The sequence below is a fragment of the Juglans microcarpa x Juglans regia genome, chromosome 5D, assembly GCF_004785595.1.
Source record: "Juglans microcarpa x Juglans regia isolate MS1-56 chromosome 5D, Jm3101_v1.0, whole genome shotgun sequence".
NCBI classification, from domain to species: Eukaryota; Viridiplantae; Streptophyta; class Magnoliopsida; order Fagales; family Juglandaceae; genus Juglans; species Juglans microcarpa x Juglans regia.
This window is the reverse complement of record NC_054602.1, coordinates 16,652,595-16,676,681: the sequence shown is the minus strand read 5'-3', so window position 1 is coordinate 16,676,681 and position 24,087 is coordinate 16,652,595. Positions and strand designations below refer to the sequence as shown.

Genomic DNA, 24,087 nt, shown 5'->3' with positions numbered 1-24,087 from the left:
ATAAATCCATGTCAATCCAATGACCAGTATGATGTGTGCGTTGGTTTAATGAGTCCCTAGCTCCAATTGACAAGTACTCTTGTGACTTGGAATTGATGTTTGGATAGAGACTCAAATAAACCCTACAAACAATGGTAAAATACTTAAAGTGACTGAAATCCTTAAATTTCATCCCTTCCTCCTAACCCATTTTTGTTTTTATTGGCAGTCCTTTAACTTAATTCCTCATGAGAATTGATGTTTGGCAGTCCTTTGACTGAAATCTTAAAAGGACTCTTTGAATTCCTTCATTCGACATTATAAGAAAAAAGAATGATTATTTACGACGAAAATAGATTCATTTTTAACAAGAAATAGTCATTTTTATAAGAAATAACTGTCATAATTAAACAGTTTTTTTTGTAGCGGAATTCAAACATGAAATACTTGACCCTTAATTAATTAGCAAGTTGACCATAAATTGTTGTCTCGCAATTTTGTGGTGATAGTTATTATTATTGTATAGACTTCACGATGAACGTGTTTAACTATAATGGGTAGGGGAAAAAAATGGTCATTAATTAGTTGATTAGATCTGTATCCTTGATGTCAATTCAACCTTATTTTTGTGCCGTATTTTCTACTTGTAATTAATATTTTGTAGACTTGACAAAAACAAAGATATCATGTGTAATATAAGTAGAAAATATCCATGTTAATGGAATTAGCATGTCAACCAAAAAAAATTAAATTCATTTAAATGGGATTCACAAAATATTATTATTCATAATTAAACTCAACTCATCTCATTTCAATATTGAAATGTAACTTCGTTTGGTTACACAGATGAAATGAGATGAGATAAAAGTTAAAAATTAAAAGTTGAATAAAATATTATTAAAATATAATTTTTTAATATAATTTTTGTTTTGAAATTTAAAAAAATTAGATTGTTTATTATATTTTGTGTATAAGTTTAAAAAAATTAAAATGATCATGAGATGAGATGCGATGAGATGAAATTTTGAATATGAACAAAGTCGATGATCTGATGGTTCATGATCTGCGAAACGCAAATATTTGTGCTGTCAAGAGGACAAAAAAAGAGAAGAAGAAGAAGAAGAAGAAGAAGATGTATACTTGTGGTTGCAGCTTGTAGAATGTAGATATTTGTTTTGTGTGAAGACAACTTCAGTCGTTGGCATTTTTTGTCGAGTCCAGCTAGCACCCATCGTATCTCTATAAAACATGAAAATCTATGACTTCAAAAATAAATGAATAAAACAAATATGTCCAAATGAGAATCCTTCTTTAAACTCAAAAAATGGGTTTAAGCTGTAGTTTGAACCCAATGGTCAATTATTGAACCTATGAATAGTGATAATGAACGTGAATGTGAATCTCCACTGAGTTTTGACTTTTGATTGTAAAAGCTTTCCCATTAAGAGCATATAGATTGGTCTATGCAAAGTCATATTTACGTAATGAGTCTAAACTCATCTATATTAACTTATGTATATCTATATATTTAGTTAGCTATAAAAATATTTATCTAAATTTGAAGAGTAATTATTCACTCTATAAAATATATTTTAATTATTATTTCTCTCTCCTCCCCCTCTCTCTCTCATAATTATTTCCTCTTCTCCCTCCTTTAACAATACAACAAATTTTTACCAGCACATTCATTTTATTATTATAATATATTATTTTTTTTATTTTATTATATTTTTAATATAATATATAAAATAATTATATTTTTTATTATTGCATTTGTATTATTAATATCAAATGTATGTAGTGGATGCTAATTACAAAAAATATATATATAAATTGATTTCAGAAAAAAATTAATAATAATAATAATATTTTATTATTATTTTATCTCGAATATACATAAGTCAATATGAAAATTTTGCTTGAATGGTAAAATGAATATGTAAAAGAAGTGATTTTATATATGTATATGCATAGACTAATACTAATCCTCGTCAATTGATCACTTGGCGACACAACTTCCACGCAAAACTTTTATAAAAGATAACTTACACGTTAACTTATCAAATCTTAATTGAACAAAAAAATAAACAAAACATAAAATCGTAAAATCACTTTTACAAGATTTTGTATAGAAGAAATAATTTGGTTTTAAGAAAATCCAAAATTAAAACAAAATCCAAGCGGAAAGAAAACCTTCTTTCCTTGATGATTTTCAGTACTGTTTGTGGGTCGTGAGTATTTGACTAAATAGATCAATCGGCTTATTAAGCTAAACAAGATAGACATTCAAACTCTAACATGACTTATTTAAATAATGGGTATTATTGTGTCACCCGTTTTAATCTGTTTAATAATTAATTAAAAATAGATCAACACAATAAGATTTTATTTCAAATTTTTTTCATGTAAGTGGGTTAAACTAACCTACATAACCCATTTGACTTTATTAGCATAATTTTACATAAAAATTAAACTATAAATTAATTAGTTGCTCAATATCTAAAAATAATAATAAGACTATCTACTAACAAAAAAATATGAATATTTATCAAATTTTAACCTATAATGAAACCAATATTACAAACTCAACATTAATAATAAATATGAGCATAGATCCTGAATTACAATTCTAACAAAAATCATATTCATATTAAGAAATATTAATATTACAATACAATAATAATAAAATTATAATTTTTAAATAAAATTTAAAGGAGTTATTTTAAATTGATTTTGAATTAATCGAGTTGACCATATTAACAGTGTCTATTTTACCTCGAACACAAACTCAAACTCACTAATTACAGGCGATGTAACCGTTGATTTCACGATCGTGTTGCGTATTGCCCCTAATTCAATGTTGACCGCCTTTCGGCGTGAGAAGAACCGGATTGGAGCAGAAAATTAAATAGATAAATCGGACGATCTGCGCCATCTACCATCTCCTATATAAATCCAAGGTTCAAGCCTATCCAACTCAATACCATTTCCATCAACCCCAACCAATTTCCAAAAATCAAGTATGGCGGCCTTCTTCCTTTTGCTGTCTTTGGTCCCAGTGCTTCTTGCACTTAGCATCTTCGTTTTCAGACGCAGGTCCCATGGTCCCAAAAACCTGCCCCCCGGGAGCTTCGGATGGCCTATCATGGGGGAAACTCTTGAGTTCCTGTTTGGGAAGCCAGAAAATTTTGTCTTTGATAGGATGAAGAAGTATTCCCCGGATATATTCAAGACCAAGATTCTTGGAGAGGAAACCGCAGTCATATGCGGTCCCAGTGGACACAAATTCTTGTTTTCCAACGAGCAAAAGTACTTCACCGCATTCCGTCCTCACTCGATGCAGAAGATATTCCGGTCGTACCAGGCGGCTGCTCCGGTCCAAATTGCGCGCGATGCCGAGGCACAGATCATAAGGTCTCCTGGGTTTTTGAAGCCGGAGGCGTTGGTGCGGTACCTGGGGAAAATGGACTCCATCACTCAGGAACAGATGCAAATTCACTGGGAGGGAAAAGACTTGGTCAAGGCCTTTCCTCTCGCCAAGACCCTCACTCTCAGTCTTGCCTGCAGATTCTTCTTGGGCACCGATGACCCAGATCGTATTGCTAGGCTTGTTAGCCACTTTGATGACATTACACTCGGGATGCATTCAATCACTCTGAATTTCCCAGGAACTATATTTTACAGAGCAAACAAAGCAGCAGCTGCAATCCGCAAGGAGCTGAGGACAATCATTCAGGAAAAGAAGGCTGCCATGGCCACCGGAGCACCGATGCAGGACATACTTTCGCATATGATTGTTGTTACCGACCCGTCGGGGAAGCACATGCCGGAGGCCGAAATTGCCGACAAGATTATGGGCTTGCTGGTTGCAGGGTATAGCACAGTGGCTACTGCCATGACTTTCTTCATGAAATACGTAGGAGAGAGACCCGACATCTACGAGAAGATCAGAGCTGGTACCTCCCAACCTTTTTCATCTGTGTTTTTTTTTTTTTTTTTTTTTTCTTTCTTTCTTTCCCCCACGTGAGAATTTTTTGTTAGCCTTTTTTAAATGTTGGCTAAATCGGGCCATCGACTCATCAGAATAATGGTAAAGTTCTTCGTACCTAATTTTTTATAAAAGAAAAATGATATTTATACTTAAAAAAAATTTATAAAAAATTTACTTTCTCCACGTGTCAGTTACTAATATGTTAAAAATTATAAAATTTAAATTTAAAAACAAAACTGACAATATGAGTCTTATAAGTAAAAATTGTAAGTATATGTAATACTATTCTTTATAAAATATGAGAATTTGTTTGCAATTTTTTTTTTTTTTTTTTTTTTGCTTTTTCAGTTTTGATTTTGTCTGTATCAAAGTTTGCTAACATTACCCTTTACTGAAAACCAGAGCAATCGGAGGTCTCATCCTCGAAGAAATCAGGAGAGCTATTGGAGTGGGATGACATTCAGAAAATGAAGTATTCGTGGCACGTGTTGTATGAAGTCATGAGGCTCACCCCTCCACTTCAGGGAACTTTCCGAGTTGCCCTCACTGATTTTACCTATGCCGGTTACACCATTCCAAAGGGATGGAAGGTACGGCCATGCTCATGCTCAAAAGTAGTTTCTCATGCAAATGAATTTTTCAAATAATATTAAATATTAGTTAAATGTCCAAGAGTTTATTCAAATGGCGAAAATCTCCTTCCAACCTATTATTATACACAAAATTCTAGCGGAAACTTGGATTTAATTTTGAGCTAAGTTGAGTTTTTTTATAAATAGTAATGAGTTGCGTTGATGGAATGAGTTTTGTGCGACCCATCTAAGATAAGTTTAAAGGTGTTTGGATGTTAAGATGAGTTTAGATGTATTTATGAGAAATTGAAAAATGTTGTGGGTCTCACGTGTAAATAAGTGTTGAGTTGAAAAAAATTGTAGGTCTCACATGTAAATATGTTTTGAGTTAAGCGGTGTTTAGTGATTTGAGAATTGAGTATTTGGACGTTAGACTCAACTTAAAATTAGACTAAATTGAATTGATTTTAATATCTTTTGACATCCAAACGAAGCTTTTAAGTGTTTAATTAAGCAATTAATTATACCATGCAACCAGGACCCATGAGATGAACATGATGCTTGATACATGATACGGTATGTTTGGTGGGCATGCAGGTATATTGGACAGTGAGCACAGCAAACAAGAACCCAGAATTCTTCCCAGAGCCAGAAAAGTTTGACCCCTCAAGATACGATGATCATGCAACTGTGTTTCCGCCTTTCACATTTGTTCCATTTGGAGGAGGGCCTCGGATGTGCCCTGGGAAAGAATACGCACGCCTAGCAATACTCACATTTGTTCACAATGTGGTCAAAAGGTTCAAATGGGAAGTGGTGCTTCCCAATGAAAAGATTACTGGTGACATGATGCCTAGTCCACAAAAAGGGCTTCCCATTCGTCTCCAACCTCACTAAGGAAATCATGTGCCATTCATCGGCCAGTTTTCCTAATACCACTGTGCTAGCTATTGGAATTTCTCCAACAAGTCCACTTTATTTCCAATTTAATTGTCTTGATTAGAAGATCTCATGTTCCCAATAAATTAGTCGTGTCATATAAGATATATCCATGTTAATTACAAAGAGAATTACTAGGTACCGATGATGTTATATTAATCACAAGTGTTGGATCTACAATATGTGATGCGTGTCAGATTACTTTACAATAAAATCTATTTTACAATAGACGTATCATATCAAGATATATCGGTTTAGAAAATTTTTATGCAGATTAGATATTTTTCTATATCAAATATCATGATCTCTTTTCTTTTTTATTTTTCCTAATTCCTTTAATTTCTAGTTGTGTGAACAACTAACTTTAGATTATTTGGCATTTTGCGTGAGCTACTATTGCCTTGTATTTCATTTTCTTATTTTTTGGGCTTTGGTAATCAATATTTAGTGGTGAGTAATGTTACGTACAGTTATGAAATACGTAAATACCGTACAGTTGTTTTGAAAAAGAGTGTGATCCACTATTAAAAGAATAATTTTTTTCATGTGTATCTCATATTTATTTATTTTTTTTAAAGTGATTTTACGATGCTTGTACCCTCACGACTGTAAATATTACTTCTCTTTAGTGGTAGGTTTTGGGCAATGAAACAAAAAAAGATACCAAGTTTGAATTATGGACTTTAAACTTACTACACGTCAAATATGACCAGTTTTGTGTACTTTTTTTAAGCTCTTTGAAATGTCATGTAAATGTTGTTACGTTTGTCGTTTGGTATGTATGCCCAACCAACCCCCCAAAAAAGGGTATTGATTACAACATAATTTTCCCTAGGAATTAGGACTTTGCTATTTACAACATATATAGCAGCAACCCGCAAGTCTTCCTTTAGAGGAGATCAATGCATAGTGAGCATTCTCTAAGTATATATGAGACCTCTTCTAGTCTTCTAAATTAGGCGTTTTGTACTCATTTTCTACAACATTAATTTTAGGAATTAATCATAGGACCAAGACTAGTAGTCATCATGTGGACTATTCTTCATGGTGTGGACTTGTCAGTTTGACATTGTAGTTTTGTCTCCATTCCAAGTCTATTCTTTTTGTTATGGTTTTTGAATTATTTTCGTGAGTTTGCCTTATAATTTAAGGTGGTTCTGTACATAATAATGACCAGTCCTGCACAACTACTACACAGTTTGGCCAATCCCTCGTGGCATCAAAGTGCTGATGTGTCATGCAGTTTAAAGAGACCAATTCAAAAGAGAAAAGTTGCTGACTTGTAGTCATCTCTCTTTCTTTATAGTAATGGGAAGAAAAGTCAAAAGGGTGGGCATTTCGCGTTCTATTTTTTTTTTTTTTTTTAATGGAAACAGACTTCTCATTTCGCGTGCTATTACTGCTTCCTTGTCTTTTCGTTTTTCCTTATTTTTTTTGTCCTGGGGCTTTCGTAATCAATTAGTGGTAGGTTTCGTGCGATGAAAAACGTTTAACAATTTCGTGTATATTTTTGTTTAGCTCTTGAAATTTTACGTAGACATTGTTATGTTTGGTATGTATACGCAACCAACCCCCAAAAAAACACAGAGAGTAAGAGTAATTCTTAGCAAAAAAACAATTATAAATATATATACATTCGTTATAAAAGAAGAGTAATGAACACCATAATGCTCACCTAATTGCGAGGACTATAACTTTCAAGTTGCTTGTTGAGTGACGAGCAATTGAACACCATAATGCTCACCTAATTGCGGGCATTTTACCAGCGCGCGCGGTACATGCTCACCTACCGCAAAAGTTCTATCCCTCTGCTTGTTAATCGCTGAGATAATGAGTACCATTATTTCCTATGTTGCTCGTCTGGTGGCAAGTCTGTAATGCTCGTCTATCGCACACGCTCTATTCCTCTATATGTTCCTCGTCGAGATGGCGAGTACTATTGCTTCCTACATTGCTCAACGAGTGGTGAGTAACTGAGCCTAGTAATACTCACCTACCACCCAAGCATTATCCCTCCTTATGTTTTCTCGGCGACCACTATTCTTTCCTACTTTGCACACTTATTTTCCATAATGTATGCTTAGTGGTGAGCCCTTTATAGAGTGTCAAGAAAATCTTAACAGATGATGAGGATGTATTAAACATCAAAAGTGGATTGTTCCTTACATCACAAAATGACTGGAAAACAAAAATGCAAAACATTTTTAAACATAAGAGGGTAACATAACAAAATTTCCCATTCAAGACAACCACGGTAACACTCATACCCTTCCTATGCATAAATTTCACTCAAATCCCCCTCCTCATAGGACAAGTCCTCCATAAAAGAGTTTGGATACACGATTCCTGGTGAAGGGGAGGAAATCACGATGGCAGAGATAACTTAGGGCTAGTACATCTCTATTATCGGGAGGTTAGAGGGAAACTATGTGTTTTTCCATACGTCATGCCACTAGTTATATATTATCCTTGGACAGGTATCTATCTAGAAGAAGATTTTATTCTTTCGTCGGGCATTTGGATGTATTTATCTACAATGATTGTGACTGTCATACTTGTAAGGTTTTCAATTATGGTCCTGTTGTACACGGCCATCTCAAATAATAATAAGGTGAAGGGGTGAATTCAACAACTCAGTAAGTGAAAGTCAGTGTTGGTAGTATGAACAAATGAGCAATTTACATTGAACATGCATTAGTGTACATATAATATAATGTGCAACAATGGACAGATAGACATTTAATATGTAAAAATGAGATTTGATCCAAATCAAATATTATTGTTCGCATAAAAATATCTGCAAGTGCACAGAATCGTAACAAGTGGTAAAGTGTTTTAAAGAAAACGAATGTCTAACCCACAGAGATTAAATATGCTATTGAGTACTAAAATTTACTAAATTAATTACTATTTGGAAAACCGAAATTTAAAGAATAGATTATTTAAATTAAACTGAAGAAAATAACATTAAAATTTAGATTTTAAATATAATAAGAATAGATCTAGAGTATTTAATTTCACCTAGTAAATCCCACACAATTTATTCTTCTTTGTTATAGAATTCCAATTATCTCAAGTTGATGATAAAAATCCCTTAACTATTCAATATTTTCTCCCGAACAATACCAAAAACATCTACAACTAATAACTTCATATCTCTATGTGAATTTAACTAATTGGAGACTCAATAAGTTCTTTGGATTTTCTTAAAAATCACATTAATCGCGGTAAAGTATATCTACTTTCGCTCAACTAATGGTGCTTAATCTTAGAGCTCTAATCATAAATCACCTCTCGGTCTCAGTTCTATTCAATAGATCAAACAATAATTAGTTAGAAAATTGTAAGCATTAAGAACAATAAATAAACACTCAATCATGAAAATATTAAAAATAAAATTACTTAGAATATAAATTTTGTGTTCAATGCCAGATTACATCTAAGCTCTAGAAAATAAATTTAGTTCATAATGAAACTAAAAAGAAAAAAAAATAAAACTAATGTTCTTCGTTGGAGTCAATTGATGAAGCATGCGACTCTTGCCTCTGCCTCCAGATCCGCCTCCTTGAAAGAAACTTAAAGAATAAATTCTAGAATATTGGAATCTAAAACTCAAACTCTCATCCTTAATTTCATGCTAATTATATGCTTATATAGGGTAGAAAAGAAACCCTAATCATTTCCATGATTCCCGCCTAAAAACTCACCTAACTTTTAAGACTTTAATTGGCGGCTACGTACGCGCTCCAAGAGTCAAAATTTAGAAATTATTATTAGAGACAAAGTTGTAGCCCTTTAAGATGGATTTTCAACCCATCCATAATCGAATCCATCGGATATGTGAGTATAAAGTTATGATCGAAACACTCCAGCATGTTCAGACTGTCTCCCAATATATTCAGAACTTGGATTTCTTGTGGATTCCTTCTGTGATTTCTTTCTCTTTTTCTTGATTAAAATTACTTTCATGCCTTTTCCTAGTTTTGCCCACGATATCGTTTAGGTTAGTCTTTTAAGTTGGTTGGGTAGACTGGTCGCTCAATCTAACCGCCCAGAGCCTTGTCACTAAGTCTTCCCGCCTAGGAGGTAAAATATCTCGCTCATCGCCTAACTCTTGTCGCCAATTTTGGTCACCATTGAGTCTCCTCGCCTAAATCTCCTCGGCTCTCTTCATATCTCATTACCTCTCGTCGGTCTAGATCTGTAGTCTCTTCTCTTGTGCCAAAATGCCCTTCTTTCGCACCAAATCTACAAATTCCTTCAAATCCAATAAAATAAAATAAAATAAAATCAATAGTATTAAAGGAAAACTGAAACTTTTCATAAATAAATAATAAAAATTACATAGAAATCACACTTATCAAATACCCTCAAACTTAAGCTTTGCTTACCCTCGAGTAAAGAAAAAAAGAAAGACAAATAAAACAAGCATTGATTTGATTCATAACTCAATTTCACCGCATCATTCATCCTCACATACATGCATACTTATCATTCTCACTCCATCATTAACTCCCCGGCTAGATTTATGCAAACAAGCAAATAAATAATGGATCTCTAAATACTCCAAAGGCTTGCTTCTCAAATCACTCTTCATTAATGTATAATAAAAATTATCACTAGAGATCAATAGGGTTTTATTAAGCTTGTAATGTAAGGTTAGGGTAATGGCTATAAAGAAAAGGTGGGATTCAAACCAAGCAAGATAAGTTTGAACACCAACAGAACAAATAGAGCATTCTCACTTCTAACACAAAGATCTCTTTTCAATCATTGTGAATCTTTCAACATACCTCTCTTTATTGTACTTTCAAGTATCTCTCTCTTTATCCCACTATTCGGCAGGTTGGACTTCTCTTCTTTTTTTTTTCTTTTTTTTTTTTTTGAAATATTGAAAATAAATCATACATTTTCGATTGCCTTTGTGAATAACTCTTGTTGGCCTTTTCTTGTCGGCCACATAGTAGACAAATTGATTTTTCATACCCTCAAACTTATGATTTTGATAATATGGCTATAATTAACTTTACTTGTAGACCTTCTACCCCTCTTGCCTTTCATGCTCTTGTGAGTCTGTGACTTTATGTAAACTTAGTTCTCTTGAAAGTTAAGGAAATCAGCGTTTAAGCTCAAATAGGGTAGGGAATATGAAGTTTACAAAAAAAAAAATATAAGGCCAAAATATAATTCAATAAAGTTCAAAGGGGTGGCTAGGGATAACGATAATAAACAGGTAAGCTTGAATGGCTAAATTTGTCCAAAGAATACCTTAATCATTTTCCCAGTAATATTATGTCTAGGATTTCGCCTTGAGTGTAATCAAACAAGTTCTAGAGTAAGTTAAGACCATACAAATTCACAAAATTACATAAAATTTCTCTAGGTATGTAAAACGATTAATGATCATTATAAGCATTCATTGAACATAGAAAATATCAAATTAAGCAAAATGAAGTAAATAATTAACAACTAGACTTAAGCAATGAGAATTTTTCCTAAAAATTATAATCCATTTCAATCATATTCTTATCATAGGCTTTTTATTCATAAAACTATACTGTTTTCATTATTATTATTATTATTGAAATACATAAAGAATTTATTTTCTCCCAAACTTAAATACCACATTGTCCTCAATGGGAAAAAGGAAGAAAAACTAAAGAAGAGAACGAGAGAAGGGAAGAGATGCTCTCCTGATTTTTTTTTTTTTTTTTTCTGTTTTGCCAATTGAATATTTTCCTAATTGAAGGTGCGGTCATGTACTCCTTGGAGATCTCCTCGCCTCTTCGGTCCTGCAAGATGAAAGCAAAAATAAAACTTAAAAAAAATAAAAAATAAAAAATAAAAATTTGGGTTGCCTCCCAAAAGCGCTTTATTTAAAGTCTATAGGTAGACATTATCCTCTCAGCATTTATCACTGGCGAGATCGATGGAACACTTTTTCGAGTTAAAGTCTCCATCCACATAGGGTTTTAATCTCTGTCCATTTACTTTAAATATCCATTTTGTCTCATGATGGACTTAAACTACCTAATAAGAAAAGACATGGGTCACTACAAACAGTCCTGACCATCGAGAGCGCAACTTTCCTGGGAAAAGTCGAAGTCTTGAGTTAAATAATAAAACTTTCTGCCCGACTTCGAATTCCCTTCTCAGAATATGCTTATCATGCCATCTTTTAGTTTTATCTTTGTAGATCTGAGCATTCTCATAAGCATCATTGCGGAACTCATCCATCTCATTGACTTGCAATATTCTCTTCTCGATAGTCGCTTGTAAATCAAAGTTCAATGTCCTTGTAGCCCAATAGGTTCTGTGTTCTAGCTCCACGGGTATATGACAGGCTTTTCCATAAATGAGCTGATAAGGCGACATCCCGATCAGTGTTTTGAATGTTGTCCGATAGGCTCATAGCCCATCATCTAACCTTCTCGTCCAGTCTACCTGAGAGATACTCATGGTCTTCTCCAATATGCGCTTCAGCTCCCAATTAGACATCCCGACCTGGCCGCTCATTTGAGGATGGTATGGTGTCGCCACATGACAAGTAACTCCATACTTAGTCAATAGCGATTCAAATTGGTGATTGCAAAAATGCTTCCCGCCATCACTGATTATGGCCCTGGGAGTGCTGAATCGGGGAAAAAATATTCTTTCGCAGGAAATTCACTACGACCCTCGCATCATTGGTCGACAAGGCGACCGCTTCCACCCATTTCGAGACATAATCTTCAACAACCAAAATAAATTTATTAGAATATGAGGATGGAAATGACCCATGAAATCTATACCTCAAACATCAAATAATTCAATCACTAAAATATTGTTTTAAGGCATCTCATGTTTCTTAGAAATGTTGACAACCCTTTACAAAATTAAAAGAGTCTTTAAAAATAATCGGCCAATAAAAGCTGCGTTGTAAAACTTTTGCTGTCATTTTTGCTCCACCAAAGTGGCCGTCCGCTTCCAATGAGTGGCAATGTCTGAGTATGCTCTCCATCTCCTCCTTGGGCACACATATCCTGATTATTTGGTCCTCGCAATGCCGGTATAGAAAATATTCGTCCCAAAAATAATATTTCAAGTCGGAGAATAATTTCTTCTTTTGTTGATATGTCATCTTGGCCAGTAGAATTCTGGACACCAAATAATTGACCATGTCGGCATACCATGGAACGATTTGTATGGCCATTAATTGCTCATCCGGGAAGGTCTCATTAATTGGAAATTTCTCCTCGCCAGCCTTCTCTTTAAGCTCAAGAGGAGATAAGTGATCGTCCACTACATTCTCGGTACATTTCTTATCTTTTATTTCCAAATCGAACTCCTGTAATAGCAAAACCCATCTTAACAATTTTGGTTTAGCGTCTCTCTTCGACAACAAGTATTTAAGAACTGAGTGATCAGTGTAGACGACCACCTTTGAACCTATCAAATAAGAACAAAATTTGTCAAAGGCAAACACAACTGCTAACAATTCTTTTTCCGTGGTAGCATAATTAAGTTGAGCTTTTGTTAAGGTCTGACTTACATAATAAATAACATGAAAATTTTTATTTTTTCTCTGCCCCAAAACAGCCCCTATAGCATAAACGCTAGCATCACACATTAATTCAAAAGGTAAATTCCAATCAGGTGATACAATAATAGTTGTTGGAATTAGTTTATTTTTCAATGTTTCAAAAGCATGCAAGCATTCATTAGAAAACTCAAACTGAATATCTTTAATCAACAGATTGCAAAGAGATCTAGTAATTTGGAAAAAGTCTTTGATAAACTGACGATAGAACTTGACGTGACCCAAAAAACTACTCACGCCCTTCACATTGGTCAGTGGTGGGAGTTTGTCAATAACTTATATCTTTACTTGGTGGTGGGAGGTTTAGTAATTTGGAAAAAGTCTTTTAATTACAAAAATTGACCAATATTGTCTCCATAATTCTATTAACTTTTTTTTTTTATTGGCACCGAGTGTTCGGGAACATCTTGATTAATTACGGGGGTGCACAGGCCATCAATAAAGAGTTTTTTACAAATGCGCCTAGGATAATTCTATTAACTTGTTGTAGGGACATACTTAAATCAATGTCATTTATGCGAGAATGCAATTTTTTATAGGGACATGCTTATAGCAACATCATTTATCTAGAAATGCTCAATTTAATGAGTGACGGAAAAATGACAAGTTTGCCAATTTTAGTCATTTCCAATTATTTGAATGATTAGCTGACGATACCGTAATGACAAGTAATAAATAATTAAAATCACATAAATAAATATTATTTCAATAATTAATTATGAATCCAAAACAAAATCAGTAAGTAAAGGGTTGGCACAGTTTCCACTTAGTTTAACGTTTGAAATTTGTAGCTTATCATTTCCTTTGTATTTTTAGGATTAGTTTGTTTTTAGAGATAAGATGAGATGAGTTGAGATTAAAGTTAAAAAGTTAAATAAAATATTATTAGAATATATTTTTTAATATTATTTTTATTTTGAAATTTGAAAAAGTTGAATTATTTATTTTATTTTATGTGGGGATTTGAAAAAATTGTAATGATGATGTGAGATGAGATGAGATGAGATTTTTTCTAAAAACAAACGAGACCTTAATATCCTTGCCTAAAAATTGCCATCTTGACTACATTATCAGCAGATAATATGGATACGTTTATTGTGTATAATGAATGAAGACGGGTTACAATATAATCATCTGCTAAGAGGAAATTAAAGATCAGGACATGCAGACAAGTCTTTAGATGACCAGGTCATACTTTTCTTATATATCATGAAAAATTGCCATGTTCTCACTTCTCACAGTATGGTCAACTTCCACCCATACTTTAAAGTTCTTTAGATGTTTTTGACCAAAACCAAAGCTTAATCCTTGCCATTGATGGCACAGATCACTAGTAATTAATTGATGCCTGAGGAGTTATTCTAATTTCGCACTTGCAGAAATTAGAAAAGCATATTCGTACATATGAGATCATGCTAGGTGGTCGACCATGGTCTACTGATATAATGCATTCCTTGTTTCCCCCTCCTTAAACATTAAGAAATGCACTGAATTGGTTTTTTTTTTTTTTTTTTTTTTTTTTTTTTTTTTTTTTTTTTTTTTTTTAACATTCTTAATGTTTAAGAAAAAAAACCAAGTTCTATCGATAGACTCATCGATCTCTATAGGTGCATAAAATCAATTTAGAGTACTACTGTTAACAGCTACGTCTATTTAATGCTAACAGTGATAATTCAAGTCCATCAAACACACAAGCTTTTTCACTCCATATAAGACATGACGAAATGTGAAGTATTACAGATTTCATAAAAAATAAACCCACAAATAAACTAACATAGTATCATATGATATGACGTTAGATCTATATCAAACCACGTCAGTTTGTAGGCTTACTTTTACAGAATCTGCTAAAACATTTCCGTAACCAAAATGGCATTCCATGAAAAGCTACACCCGCCCCCAGTAAACTCCACCACCAACTTGGGCATAATCCAACCCCATATAGCATTATATTTTTACCCCGACAAGAGAATACTTCTACAGTAATTTTACCCACAAGTTTTTTTCAATCGCACTAGCCTACTGAATTTCAAAATTGATTTTTCATATTACTATGATTGCTGCTTTAACAAGCAGGGGGTTACTGATGTGCTTGTGAAGCAACGAATGCAAATTAACAGACTGCATAATTTATATAGAATCAACTTTCACGACAGAAAATATATTTGAACATCTAAAAGGAAAGTAGATAACATATTCAAGTGGTGGCCGGAGGCGAGGTTAAGTTTTAATATTGGAAAACACCATAAGTTTCATTCCTTTTATCTTCTACATTGCAAACTTCGTAACATATATGACAGAATACTGAAACAAGTTTCTGAAATAAATTTTATGAAGTCAATGATAACGTAACTCGTTTAATGCTATATTAAGATGTATTTGGCTTATCAGGACAAGTTGTATTTAATTTCTGAATCAGTCTATGTGGGTTGTATTTTTGTATGTTATCATATGTAATTTCCAAATCAGTCTATGTGAAACAAGGGTGTACTTTTTTCGTGTATTAGTAAAAGCAATACAAGGTGTGCCTTCATAAACGTCGGCAGCTTTTATATGTACAAGTCAGAATTTATATTTTCATTTGGCTGACCTAGCTTTTTAACAATCGAAAAATATGTACTTTGTTTTGAAGTTATCACACTGAGGTTATTTTAGGAATCTCATTTAAAACATATGAGATGAATGTTAATTCTGACCTTAGTGAAAGAGAAGCTAGCTAGCCTCCCAAGTACATTGCCTGTTGGATAGGAAGTTTCTGGGGATTGCCATAATCTGATGTAGAGGGGACAAACTTTGCCTGTTGGATTGAGGGATTGTTTTAATCCGATTGAGATAAGGTGTTAATTAGCATGTTCTTTTTCATCTTATTGTGCTCTCGTTTTACTGCTAACATAAAAACTGGCAAAGAAATTCCTTTTCAACAAGGATACATGCACTGCAGCGCAGCTGGGTACAAATCCAACAAAACCATGTCAGAATGTGTCAAAATGCCTTCTCAAAATGTGTCATATTCTTCGAATTGTTCTTACAATGCCGTCTCGGCACAAAACCAACAAAACCATTTCATACAAATTTGAATGAGAGTCCACTGGCCCCTCAATGTTTCCATCGTCAACATTCATCAAGAGATTCATTCATTGATGTTTTGGCTATGGACCGTATGTCCCTCAATGTTTCCGTCATCAAAATTCATCAAGACTTGCCGGATATTCTCAATGCCCTTAGAAACATGCTCATATCTTTGGATAGACTGTGACCCCATCTCGGCAACTTCATAAAACTGTCTCATCAAACGATGTTTCATGACTAATGCAGTTGGGACCGTCTCCACTAGCCCCTCATCGCCACATATCCCATGTACCACGCGACTCTTTGCATTGATCGTCCACCTCTCTAAAACATATGATTGCAGTATATTGTTCAATATAGATTTTTTTCCCAAAATATGTAAGCTGTGCCGGCATAAAAAGCCAATAAATTCAAACTTACAACATGTACAAGAAACATTATGTTTCTCCCTCCCAAGTGTTACTTCATATGCCGGACTTTCTTTCCCATCAAGTGTCACCAAATATATTTTTTTTCCATCTTCCTCACGTGTTTTAGAGGCTTTGTACCGTTGGCTATTAAATAACTCTTCTTGGAAAATCAAAAATGATTTTCTTGTGTAGATCTTGGCTACTTCCTCTTCAACTTTGTAAGAAGTTCTCATAATTGGCTTGGTAGTTTTTGTCTTCACATCATTTTCTTTCTCACTGAGATAAAAGGCATTCAATGCTTTATCATATTGATGGACGAAATCACTAACCATCGTACTTGAACGAACATAATCTTTAAAAAACTTGTTCATACTCTCACTTCGTTGAGTTGTAGACATTCCAGCGCAAAATATGCCTCTCGAGTAAGCCGGCACCCACTTTGCCCGCCTGGTATAAATATTCTGCAACCAACTATTTTCTTCCAATTTATATTTCAGTAACATTTCAGTCCACTCCAACTCAAACTCTTCAACTGTGAGTGTTTCATGAATACAATGGTGAAAATCTTCTTGAAATTGTGGATATCTATTATAAACATGACCTAGATGTTCAGGAACTTTTTGTAAGAGATGCCATACGCACAATTTGTGGGTTGTATCGGGCAATACCTCGGCGATGGCCTTAGTCATTGCCTTGTCATCATCAGTGATTATTGTAGATGGAGCACGACCAAGCATCGCTTCTAGCCATATTTTCAATAACCATGTATAAGACTCGGCTGTCTCATTTATGAGTAAGGCACATCCAAACATCACAGATTGATGATGATGGTTAATTCCAGTGAACAAAACAAAAGGCATCTTGTAGTGATTTGTGAGGTACGTAGCATCAAAAGTCACAACGTCCCCAAAATATTGGTATGCGGCTCTTGATCTAGCATCTGCCCAAAAGCAATTCCCCATCAACCCATCTACATCGACTTGGATCGAATACACAAAGCCTGGATTATTACGTTCGCTTTCTAAAAAGTAAGTGTACAAGCTTTGTGCATCTTCCTCTCCAAGAAATTTTCTCCTTCGTTTGCCCAAGTAATTATGAATATCTTTACCGATACAACCAACATTATAGTCACCACCAGACCCCTTACTCAAAACAGACATTATTTTCCGTGTTGGTATTCCCGATTCATTTAGCGTTTCTATTAAATTTTTTTGCGCTGGTGTCACCCGTCTATGCCCACGAAGCAAACTTGTACTCCTAGGCGATAGCAACTCATGATTATGCTCGAGTACAAACTTGGATACAACCCATTTTTCTCCATCCTTTCTTATTGTCATCATCGCCTTACACCCAATCTTTGTTTCTGCAGCCTCGGGTCTTACTCTTTCTTTCAATTTAGAATAATGGCGACGGAATCCTTCTCTAGAACAAACATATTCTACCCCAATTAATGATCTATTTTCCTTTGACAACCGAGTATGGTTTGTTCGAATGCTAAAACCAGTTCGTCTGGAGAAGACTTTATAGCAAGTATGTGCATCTTCTAGATCGTCAAACTGTAGTCCCACATACGGCTCCACATATGAAGATGACATCATCTTTGGTTCCTTGGGCAAGTTCCTATCTTCTACAACCTCAATATCCAAATCTTCAATCATCTCAACTCCATCGGCACTAGAATTAGCAGAATCTAAAATCTCAACATCATCCCTGAAAACACTCATCATTCAAGTTTTTACTCAACCTGATATCATGAAAAAACAGTCTTTTAGAGAATTACAACACTACAAACTCTACACCATCTTATTTTAGATGTATTTCCATGTTTTTTCAGATGTATAATATGACAAAAAGAACATATGACCATAGCAGCGAGGTTTTTACAGTCCAAAACAAAATTTGCATGCAAGATATAGGTGGGATTTTAGAAAATGTATCATGTGACTTAGAAAATGTTTGGCCAATCTGAACAGGCAGCTATATGCAAGTGTTCTTCGAAAACTATTGTTGACACAAGAATTTCGAGTAGAAGATGGCACCACACACTCGTTTGGTCTAAACCAAAAGTCTGGTTCGAAGATGTTTGCTTATGTTCTAAAGTTGTGTAAATGGGAGACATAGCAAACTACTTGCATAGCAACAAATTCACCACAGCAACTACTTACAGAGCAAACGAGAATCACAACATCAAATACACCACAGCAACAAATACAGAGCCACAAATTCACCCAATCAGAGCCTCTAAGCAACAAATTCATCCAACAAATTCACCTACCCAGCCCCTAAATACACCCAATCAACTACTTACAGAGCAACAAATACACCAAATCAACTACTTACAACAAATACACCAAATCAACTACTTACAGAGCAACAAATACACCAACCCCAAAAATACACGCAACAAATATTAAGCTTACTTACAGAGCAACCGGACGGTCGACGGAGATCGACTGAGGGGAGAGAGAGGGAGAGCGCCTGAGGGTGAGAAAGAGAGTTTCGGGCTTGAGAGAGAGAACCAAGTGCGATGGCTCGAAGGGAGAGAGAGGGAGAGCGAATGAGGGCTGAGAGAAAGTGTTCGAATTGAGGAGAGAGAGACAGAGAGAGGAGGGGCAAGAATCAGGGACGCCCAGTTCTGGTGCGATATTGAGCGGAGAATAGAGACTGAACTCCGGGGAGAAAGAGAGATTGGGGAGGGGCGGTGGGGGGGGGTAGTTGAGAAAGTTAAACTGAGTTACAGAGGTATTAAGGATTTTGTTCCCTACAAGCAATTTTATTTTTTATTTGCTAGAAACAAAACGTGTCACACGTTCATTGGATTGTATAAACCATACGTGTCACTGCCCTCAGTCCTCCCTCTGTCTCATTACCCCACGTCTCTGCAGAGTGCCTCTCCGTCGGAAGAATCCGCCCTCGATTGGAGCTCGGTTTATGACTGACGACGCCACTGCTGCCTCTACCGATAGAGGCCACACTTGTGCATCACGAAACCCCGTTGGAGCCTCTGTCAGTGATCTTCGGTTGGAGCCTGGGTTGATTCTATTGATTATTCAAAATTTGCAGTGTTCTTTGAGGCTTCTATGGAGTTCGGTCAGTGATCCTCTACTGGTCTCACAGTCATTGTAGACTGTTTTTCTGTGATTATTGCTTGAAGTCTTTAGTTTGCTGGTCTGGATAATGCTAGCTGAAGGGATTTTTTAACTTGTTTCGTTTAGTATTCTTTGTTCATACTAGAGTTTTCTGAGCCTGTCGGTATTGGAAAACCTAGGTGATCCAAGTGAAGGATTTCTGCTAGATTGGTTTTGCCTGATTTGATTGAATTGGGTTTCTTCGGGTTTATCAATTCTGAGAGAATACGACTATACTTACTTCGTTTGCTAAGGGGAAGACCTTTTCTAGTATCGAATTGTGCTCTGGATCCCGAATAATTTGGCGCTTGAGGAAAACTGGGACGTGTGGATGTTGATCAAATATCAATAGAACGTCTTCTAGGGGTTCACTTGTAAGACAGAGTCCATGCCCAAAATTTCCAACCCAACTCTTCCACTCTTCTCCACAGCAACTTATCAAAGATTTCTTCTTCTCAGCCCACATTCAAAACACATTTCATCATCGTTATCACCATCATGGTCGTCATCATCATTTCCTGTCCCAACCCAACAGCAAATTGCCCATTTAATTTTAGAGCAAAAATCCGTCTCCCAAGCCCTCCAAACCTTCAGATGGGCCTCCAAACTCCCCAAATTTACCCACTCCCAATCCACCTACCGGGCTTTGATCCACAAGCTCTGTGTTTTCCATCGTTTGGATATTGTGAAGGAACTGCTCTGTGAAATGCCCGAATCCATCGGTTCACCCCCTGATGAAGACATTTTCATTACCATCATCCGTGGTCTAGGGCGGGCAGGTATGGTTAAGCCAGTGATCAAAGTTGTTGACTTGGTTTCATGGTTTGAAAATAAACCGTCTCTGAAGATTTTCAATTCAATACTTGACGTTCTTGTTGGGGAAAATGTTGACTTGGCTAGAGAGTTTTATCGGAAACGAATGATGGGTAGCGGTGTCCAGGGTGATGATTATACTTTTGGGATCTTAATGAAAGGGCTTTGCTCGACCAATAGGATTGGTGATGGTTTCAGTCTATTGCAAGCAATGAAGTCTGGGGGAATTACACCAACTACCGTGATTTATAACACATTGCTTCATGCACTTTGCAGGAAAGGCAAAGCTGGGCGAGCAAGGAGTTTGATGAATGAAATGGAAGAGCCCAACGATGTGACTTTTAATATATTAATTTCTGGTTACTGTAAAGAAGAAAATTTGGTTCAAGCTCTTGTTCTTTTAGAGAAGTGCTTCAATTTGGGTTTAGTGCCGGATGTTGTCACAGTGACAAAGGTGCTGGAAGTTCTCTGCAACGCTGGTCGTGTAGCTGAGGCTGTTGAGATTGTGGAGAGATTTGAGAGTAAAGGCGGTATGACTGACATTGTGGCTTATAATACTTTGATAAGGGGTTTTTGTAGATTACTAAAAGTGAAAGTTGGGTATCGCTTACTGAAGCAGATGGAGAGGAAAGGCTGCCTTCCAAATATAGACACATACAACATTTTGATCGCTTCTTGTTGTGAGTCTGGGATGTTGTATTTGGCTCTTGATCTGTTTAATGAGATGAAAACAGTAGGGATCGGCTGGAACTTTGTTACGTATGATACACTTATTAAAGGTTTATGTTCAGGAGGAAGAATGGAAGATGGGTTTAAGATTTTGGAACTGATGGAGGAGAGCAAGGGGGGATCTGGGGGTCGTATTAGCCCTTATAATAGTGTGTTATATGGTCTTTATAAGGAAAGTCAATTGGATGAGGCCCTCACTTTTCTGACCAATATGGGGAAGTTATATCCTAGAGCTGTTGATAGGAGCTTGAGGATTTTAAGCTTTTGTGCAGATGGCGCTATCGAGGATGCAAAGAAGGTTTTTTATCAGCTGCTTGGAGAAGGGGGAGTTCCAAGTGTCCTTGTTTATGACCATTTAATCCACGGTTTTTGCCAAGAAGGATGTGTGCGTGAAGCTTTTCAGCTGGTGAATGAGATGGTTGGTCTTGGTTATTTTCCACTTGCAACAACATTCAATGCTCTGATCGGTGGTTTTTGCAGGCAAGGAAAAGTTAGTAGTGCTTTAAAGCTCATAGCAGACATGATTGGGAGGGGTTGCATACCTGATATAAGAAGTTATAATCCCTTGCTCAGTGCTCTTTGCAGGAAGGGAGATTTTCAAAAGGCTTTGGAGCTCGTTTCACAAATGGTAGAAAGGGGAATTGTTCCTGATCATTCTTCATGGAACTCACTGCTTCTTTGCCTATGTCAAGAAACATCGTGGATAGAAAGCAAGAACATGTTCCAAGTAACGTATCTATTAAAGCAGATTGCTGAGTCTTGAATTAACTTGTGTTACTGAGATTATAGATAAAGTGTAACACTTGGCATTACCTAAATGGTAAATAAAGGTTTTCCCATATTCTCCAAGCAAATCTGTCGAACAATTAACGGTGTCAACCAAAACACACGTATTTTTACACATTCAAAAAATGTGAATATCTTAGCATGTTTCCTAATGCCATGATTTGAGTGTATTGCTAGAGCAGCCTGTATGTGACGAGTCCACTGTTGGACTTCTGTTGAGGTGGAGTGACAGGCCATTATCTGGGGCCTGAAACCACATGTTGGATGCATTGAAATGTGCCCAACAAGGTCTGGACTTTCGGGGTGGGCTGTGCATGAAAGCTTTTATTCAATCTAGAATGCATACAACGTGTTTGATGAATTCCGGCAACTAGAAATCCAGTTAATTTTTTTTTTTTTTAAATTCAGATGAAAAGTGATCAAAGACAACTATTTTTTCAACATTTTATAAATTTATTTTAAAATTTTAAATGAAGAGTGTTTTATAACATAGAGTTATAAGAATATTATTATTTTATAAAAGAAAGACTCTATGGATCAACAATTGTTGCTAATCTCACACCCCACACCTAACGTGTGAGGTTTTATTTTATTTTTTTTCTTCTCTTCCCTTTTTTTATTTTTCTTCTCTTCCCATTTTCTTTTCTTCCCATTCATTTTTGTGTCCAATCTCGTGAGCTCAATGAAGCCCCCTCAGATGCAAACCAAATTCCCTCTCGAGTCGAAGCCCCCTCAGACCCCATCTCCCTAGCGATTCCCTCTCCAAACCCGTGAACAAATGCCTCACTTGTTCCCACCCGAAGGGCAGCGATGGGCAAAGGGAAGGCCAATGAGTCGCAGGTCTAAGCGACGAGTCGAGGGTGTGTCACGGGATGGCCCTGGTGGAGGGAGGGCGACGAGGGGTTCCCGTGAATAGGTGGGTGGCGAAATGGTCTATGGGGAAAATAGGTGGGTGGCGATAGGCAGAGGTCTTCCGACAAGTCGCCGGTGCTGGGCGACGGTTGGGACAACGATGCTCGAGGGTGCTGGGAGACGAGAGGGAGGGGGACGCATGATGCATGCCAAATTCGAATGTGAAGAGTAAAACCAATGATGCAAAATGCACGTTTTGCTTTTAAAAAAAAATAATAATCCACGTAAGATGTGCAATGGTTGATGAGGAACCGTGGTTGTTCTATAGTTAAACTCTTTATAAAAATATCTTTCATTTAAGTAGAGTTATGAAAACAAAATTGTAAGAAGTATGTGACTCTATTATTACTCTTTTCAAATATATGGAAAGAGAGAAAATGGGTTAACGAACAATCTGAGTTGGGATTTTTTTTAAAAAAATTTGCATTATCTCTTAAGTTTTAATGTTTTTAATATGACTGTCATATTATCTTATTTTCTGGCCATTTGCTTTCTTTCCTTGAGTTCTACCTATAAAATTATTACCTCGTATATTTTTGTTTAATGATATTAGAACTTATGTCTTAAGTTAGGGGTAAAATAACAACTTTGATAATTCGTTGAGATTAAAATTAAAAATTAAATAAAATATTGTTAAAATATTTTTTTTAATATTATTATTATTTTGAAATTTGAAAAAAGTTGAATTGTTTATTATATTTAGGAGTATAAGAAAAAACCGAAAAATTGTTTGAACCGGTTCGGTCCAGTTTGTAACCGGTTCGGTGTAGGTCCGAATCTTAAAAATGAAAACCGGTTCTAAACTGGTGCGGTACCGATTTTCATATTTTAAAAACCGGTTTAAACTGAACTGGACCGGTATAAATATATATATATATATTTATATATATATATATTTGAGTTTTTATATTATATATAATTTTATATTATATATATTATATGCTACATTTCTAATTAATATAACATAAAATTATAATCTTATTATTCAAGTCTATTAATTTTATAACATAAAATTAATATACTAGTATAATTAAATACTAATTATATTATTTTAATCTTATTATTCAAGTTTATTAATTATTAATCTCACTAATAAGTTAGACACTAAATTATATTCAATTATACTACTATAATTGAATATTAAAGAATTAGTAATCGTTAATAATAAATACTAAATTCT

The 24,087-nt window shown here is 35.3% G+C and overlaps 3 protein-coding genes across 3 annotated transcripts; 2 read left to right on the top strand and 1 right to left on the bottom strand.

Annotated features, from left to right (window-relative positions):
* The first annotated feature begins 2,923 nt into the window (after window positions 1-2,923).
* LOC121266201 (beta-amyrin 28-monooxygenase-like) lies at window positions 2,924-5,707 on the top strand. The gene is made up of 3 exons (XM_041169960.1): window positions 2,924-3,935; window positions 4,373-4,560; window positions 5,140-5,707. The coding sequence occupies exons 1-3, from the start codon at window positions 3,002-3,004 to the stop codon at window positions 5,437-5,439; spliced, it is 1,422 nt and encodes a 473-aa protein (XP_041025894.1). The 5' UTR covers window positions 2,924-3,001; the 3' UTR covers window positions 5,440-5,707.
* Window positions 5,708-16,009: 10,302 nt separating this feature from the next.
* Window positions 16,010-19,269, bottom strand: LOC121265989 (protein FAR1-RELATED SEQUENCE 5-like). The gene is made up of 2 exons (XM_041169674.1): window positions 18,964-19,269; window positions 16,010-18,283 (listed from the first exon to the last, which is right to left on the bottom strand). The coding sequence occupies exon 2, from the start codon at window positions 18,264-18,266 to the stop codon at window positions 16,191-16,193; it is 2,076 nt and encodes a 691-aa protein (XP_041025608.1). The 5' UTR covers window positions 18,267-18,283; window positions 18,964-19,269; the 3' UTR covers window positions 16,010-16,190.
* Window positions 19,270-19,420: 151 nt separating this feature from the next.
* On the top strand, window positions 19,421-22,058 carry LOC121265990 (pentatricopeptide repeat-containing protein At2g17525, mitochondrial). The gene has a single exon (XM_041169675.1). The coding sequence runs from the start codon at window positions 20,056-20,058 to the stop codon at window positions 21,970-21,972; it is 1,917 nt and encodes a 638-aa protein (XP_041025609.1). The 5' UTR covers window positions 19,421-20,055; the 3' UTR covers window positions 21,973-22,058.
* The last annotated feature ends 2,029 nt before the right edge of the window (window positions 22,059-24,087 follow it).